This window comes from Adiantum capillus-veneris, chromosome 27, assembly GCF_014529385.1.
Source record: "Adiantum capillus-veneris isolate H3 chromosome 27, ASM1452938v2, whole genome shotgun sequence".
NCBI lineage: Eukaryota > Viridiplantae > Streptophyta > Polypodiopsida > Polypodiales > Pteridaceae > Adiantum > Adiantum capillus-veneris.
In genome coordinates, this window is record NC_140957.1 from 18,870,649 (window position 1) to 18,876,648 (window position 6,000).

The following is a 6,000-nucleotide window of genomic DNA, read 5'->3' on the forward strand; positions in this document are numbered from 1 at the left end:
TCAACCAGTGGTGGTCCTGTTTCCTCTGGCGTAATCCAAGTTGAGCCCGCAATTCAATCGAGATGAAGTTGGCCTTGGCTCCTCCGTCGAAGAAGATGAGGACTTCTTGATCTCGTACTTTGCCACACGCTGCACTTTCGTCCATTTGCTCAGGGTCGGTCCCCACAAAATCTGCTACCAGTCTTGCTTTTGTCTTTCCTTTTCTGGCTTGTCCACCGACTGATCCTTAGACTCTTTGTTGGGACATCTAGCAAGCACATGCCCTTGTTCCCCGCATCCGTAACATTTACCCCCTTTGTTGTATTCCGCTCGCTCCTCTGCTGACAATCGAGGGCCTAAAGGTTTCTTTTTTTGTTGCTTTCCCTTCCTTCTCTTACCGTTGTTCGATTCTTGTCCGGTTCGAGCTGCTATAAGCTTGTCTGTGGGGTACATAAGAGTACCTCCGTGCATTGCAAACTCTTGTTTAGTGTGTCCCATTAGTCGTTGCATGGACTCAAATTTGTTGACAATAATCCCATATCTCTTTAGGTAGCCCACAACAGAATCGCTCAATCTGTTGCTTAAACTCAGTACAACAGCAAGGTCACGTATCTGCACCTTCATCCGGAAGAGTGTCAAATAGTGATCCCTTGCCACATAGGCCCTTGGCCCGAAAAGCAGTGTATATGAAAAGCTATAAACTCTAAAAACATCTCGTCCAAAAGCTGACGCCCAAAACGGCCAGCGCGATTTGCAAAAATCCGTACAGTTGTCACGTCATCAGTTTTTATGCAAGAAAGTTTGTGTGTGTGTGTGTTCTGCTTTATTTATTGTCTTTGGGTCACTTGGGCCCCATCGGCGGACGAGGTCCCGTGAGTTGGTAACACTTTATTATAAGTTGTTGGTCCCACTCGGCGAGGATCTGTAAGTTGATGAGAACTTTTGCTTCTTCTACTACTTCTAGTGTTTAGGCCCCTCGGCCGGGATCTCCAAGTTGACTAAGGTCAGGCTCGGAGAGCCCTAACCCGTCGGGTCTTCAGTGGCTTGACACGTCAGCGGTCTGTGACATCACCCCTTCTTGAAAGAAGAGTAATCGTCCATGATCACCGTATATCTGCAAAAACAACTCAAGTTAGTTCAAAAATTTCCAAGGGGTCATTCCAAGGGACAATCAGCTCTCATTCCAGATTCGAGCTCTTGATATTCCGGCGTAGCAAAATAAGCTATCACACCCAGACCGCATTGATCTGTAACGGGTGTCTTGATGCATGAATGCCACAAGTGCCATGGCATCTTCTCTAGTAATATCCGCCACTAACGACAAATTCCCATGTCCAGCCTATGTCATCCTCCTGCCTCTTGTTACTTAATCTGCAGTTTGTATGTCATGTTATTGGCACACCAACAACCGATGACACAAAAACGGCGTTTAACCCTGCTGAACCTTATGCAAACATGTAATGTACATTTTTTACTGTGTGTTCTTCATAAACCTATACCTGTCTTAACAATCTCCAATTATGCAATTTCAGTTTCCTTGTGTTGTCATAGGCATGCCAATTCCTATTCAGCAACGTTTCATGCAACGTAGTTATGTGGGGAAGACTTTGAATTTTCACTTTCTCTTTGTAGGAAACACTTCTCTCCCCTCCCCCCTTTCCAGTTCCCTTCCCGGTTGGGGAAGAAGGGGGGAAGGGGGTGGATTATGAAATACAAACAAAAAAGCAAGCATTGATGGATACATATTGCACAAAACAAAGTGATAATCCATGCACAATATTGTGGATAAACATAGTGTAAGCACGCGACTTCTTGCAGTGTGCACCCACTGCCACAAACATGCAGAAATGTTTACATGGTATCTGTGTATCGTCACTCGCACAAAGCATACAGGCAAACACTTGGTTTTCATTGCATTGCACGGATGGGCATGCTCACATGAGCAGGAGCTGACATCTGAACATTTGATTGACATCCACACATATAGGTAAGGAACTTACAAAAACCAGCCAAGGCCAATACCACAGCAAGGAAGCCGTCCTTCGTATTGTTCGGGTGTTCTTTCAAGAACTGGATAGCCTGAAAGACATTTTCAAATTTGGGTTTACCGCAATATGGATGACAGTTCACCCCAACAAAGTGCTATTGAGGGTGAACTCATGGTGTTATGCATGTGCCTGTTGCTTGTTTACATGGAAAAAGTCATTTTAAGTTTGAAAACATGTATTTTATGCATGAACAAGCTTCAGTCTGCAAGGGCTCTAACCACAAAAATGATTTGCGTGCACAAGAAATCTGTGTCTACAGGCGTGCATGAGCAACGCATCCGCTTGATTGCATTCTTCATGATATCTGCATTGTGCATGTGGTAATTTAGCTAGTGTGCACAGTAAAAACATGCATATGCCCTTAGTTCCTCTCATTCTGCTTTTACAGCTTCATCTTCTTCGATTCCAATCCATATGTGAACGGTAAACAAAGTACAGCAAAATTAATGCAAGAATGCGGAGTGAAAACCCACCTGGGACAGTGGCACCACGGAAATGCTGCTCAGGTTGAGTTGGGTGTGGGAAGCCAGGAGGCGAAGGCTGGGGGTAAGAGGGGTTTCCTTGGAAAGTGCCATAGTAATGTGAACCAGATTGCTCGGGTGGCTGTTTGAGAGGAGCACTCTCCTCGTCGACGGGAGGGTAGTGGTACTCAGAACTGCCTTCCTTCGTCATGAATGGTGTAACGAAACCCTGATCCGCTAATTGCTGGAATCAGAGGACCTCTGAGATCACGGCAAACGTGCGTGCATTCCTGCAAGATCCAGCTTCTCGGCCTATCAATGAAACGATGACACTTGTCAAACTTGGGAGTTACCTTACGGAGTACAGCCTTTGGCAGCAAAATAACTCTCTCTCTCTCTCTAAAAACCCAGTAGCACATAAGAATCTCTCACCAAGTCTTTCATAAACACTAGTACAGCCGGCCGCTTCGGTGGCCTCTCTCTCCCTCTTTATCGCGTGCGAACGGGCCTTTTTTAATTTTGGACTTTAGCCTTCACGTTGCAAATTGAGACACGTGTAAAGGGCTCCCCCTTCCGCCATATTATGTTAGTAGATGATTGGCGCTCAAAGAGGCTTACATGGTGATGCCAGAGATGGCCGGTAGGATGCAGATGCCAAATAGAGCACCCAAATCTTGGGTTTGATTTTTTTCCCCACAAAAGAAAAAGATTCTGTTATTTAACGCTTCAAATTTGAAAGAAAAGGAGATGCTATTTTTATTATAATAGCAAGTTTCTATTATTATTATAATAGAAACTTTGACTTTGGGGACATGAGGAGGGAGTGAAAAGGCAGACGGACAGGAGGCAGAACGTTGTGGGCGGACGAACGACAGAGGGCTGCTCGCTCTCCGAAGACCTCTCTGTCTGCGTGTGTGTGTGTGTTTTCGTGCGCGCACATAAGCGTGAGAGAGGGCGCACTAAGGATGCATTGCTGGTCGTCGCAGGAGGTGGGGTCGGGTGCGGTGAGGCATGCGTGCAATAGCTCCAACATCGAGTTCGAGGGCAGGTCGTGGGGGAGCCCAGCAGGCTGTCTTTGACAGCATCCACTTGCAGCCTTCTGTGCGCAGAGACAGTTGAAGAATGCCATGTTAGTGGCATTATTCAATGAACTTATATAACCTATATAATATAACTAACCTCATCGTCTAACTAAAAATTTAAAATATTTGACCGTGTGATTAGACCATACAGACGATGAGGTTAGTTGTATTATAATAGCCCTTTGCAGACTCACTCTCCTCTCTTAAGCACCTCGTGTTCAACCATATCCGGTGTGGCTTATCAACCTTGACAAACCTCCAAATCTTTCCTCACATGAAGTTGTTCCTTGGATCAAACACGTACTATGGCTAGATAAGACTGAACATAGTGGTACCCTTGACGGTAAGGTCAGTGGCTCCCTCATGTGTGCATTGAGAATCTTTGCAAGAGCATGCATCTCGCTTTGTCCAAATTTAGAGCATGTAGTTTTCCTCCCAAAAAGAACCTTTGTTTGAATCTAGATTAACCCAAGCCTGCAAGGACTTTTACTCATGTATTAGCCACACACACACACACACACACACACACACACACAAGCTTTCGATGTTCAAAAATATAATTAGAACATAGAGATTTGTACACATGTATGCAACACTCAACACGCTAACACTTGAAGACTAAAGTAGGTGTAGTTCTTTGCAATCATAGCACTTTCTACAATGCTTCTATTTGGTTGATTGTACTACACAAAAAGAAAGTCTCTTGGCCACATAGAGGGCCAATATCGTCTTCAGCTAGAGGCAAAGATTTGGTGGCAAACCTGGAAAGAGGAATTGAGGTTATGCCAATTGGTAATGCATTGCAAGTGAAATGCATGGTTGCAAGGGAGCAGAGAGGGCAGCTTGTCACTTGCTTGCAGCACACATAGTTTGCACTATAGCCGTTAGACATCTCCCTAGCTCCATAACTGGAAGCCGAGGACGTGGGTGCTATTGCAACTCTTATCATGTGGCTTGTCCCTCATGCGACATAGCCATGATATTGAGCCAAGAGAGTGCCACAATATTGTGCGGCCTTGAACTTGTGCGGTACTTAGTTGAAGAGGTATTGAATGGAGGGCCTTCTGCATAGATGTCGAGGGTTGCGGCCACCGCACAGGCGTCATGAGTGACCTTGAGTGTGTAGGTGTTGTGGCTGGCATTGCCTACATAGGCCCGATGGTTGGCTATGACGTGGGTGCTCCACTCACAAATATGGCAGACTCCCGTGGGCCTTTGTAGTAATGTTGATGGTGAAGCTTCTTCTTTGATGCTACAAAATATGATCGGGCTAGCAAACCGTACAACACACACACACACACACACACACACACACACACAGCTAGGGTGTTACTTGTATACCTATTTCATGCACAGAGATAGTGCACAATATAGAGGTAGTGGCACATGCCCACTTGAGGCCTTGTAGCCCTGATATGGGTGGTAAAACCATCACCACCAGTGGCAAGTGTTGTGAGCCTTGTAGCCCTAACATAAGCAGTGAATGTTTCCTCCAATGGGTTGTTGTAGCAATGCCAAGAGCCCTGAAAGGGTGGTGAAACCTGCAGGCTAAGATGGGCAAGGGTGCCTTTGGCACCTTGAAAGGATGTCCCTTGACAACAACCAGCTCATGGGTTGTATCCCCGCCTCCTTTTCCAACTAGCAATCACTCCACTTCTTCGATGTTTCATACAACCAGCTCTCTGGCAAGATCCTGTAGGTGGCTCTCTTTACCACCTTCTCCACCTCTACGTACCACCTTGATTGCTTCTCTGTCATCATCATCAGCTTCCTCTTCTCCTCTGCTTCCGCCAAAACCTATGAGTCTCTATTTTCAAACACCAAAATCTGCTTTTACATGCTTGCATGCATGCATAAATGTTGTGCAGGGTACCCTTTTTTGTATCTCTTCATCTTGTCAGCATCACGAAGGTGATGATAACATGTAGTGAGTGCTGATGTAGCCATATCGCACGGCTCCAAGGTGGTGTTGCCAATAAAGGGCCAGTTGCCTAGTGCGTGAGCAAGAGGGAGAAGAAACGTTAATGGGCAGCGCGAGCGAGACAAGGTGGCAGAGCCATCCGCCCACACACACACACACACACACACACAGGGAGAGAGAGAGGGGGGGGGGGGGGGGGGGGCTTACTTGATACACAAGAACGTTGTGACCTCCTCTCCCTATGCAAAAATTGATATCCTCACGTCGTCGCGACGGTTGCCATCATCAACGTTTTTACTTAATTAAAATAGAAAAATTTTGATTTTAAATTGGAATGTTTGCTTCTACCTATAGCACCCACGTCGCACTTTCCGTGAATCCATTTCTCCATTATAATAGTTAGATGAGAGAGAGAGAGAGAGAGAGAGAGAGAGAGAGAGAGAGAGAGAGAGAGAGAGAGAGAGAGAGAGAGAGAGAGAGATTACTAGCTTAGGCCCCTGTCACACACG

At 45.9% G+C, this 6,000-nt stretch overlaps 1 protein-coding gene across 1 annotated transcript in view; it reads right to left on the reverse strand.

Moving 5' to 3' along the window:
- The window catches only part of LOC147421589 (large ribosomal subunit protein eL20z-like), a 92,743-nt gene extending 89,909 nt beyond the window's left edge, over window positions 1–2,834 (reverse strand). Inside the window, exons 1-2 of the mRNA XM_086502702.1 lie at window positions 2,501–2,834; window positions 1,980–2,058 (exon numbers count right to left, since the gene is read on the reverse strand). Of these exons, the coding sequence (XP_086358828.1) occupies window positions 1,980–2,058; window positions 2,501–2,699 (278 nt within the window). The 5' untranslated portion in view covers window positions 2,700–2,834. The remainder of the gene's footprint in view (window positions 1–1,979; window positions 2,059–2,500) is intronic.
- Window positions 2,835–6,000: the final 3,166 nt, after the last annotated feature.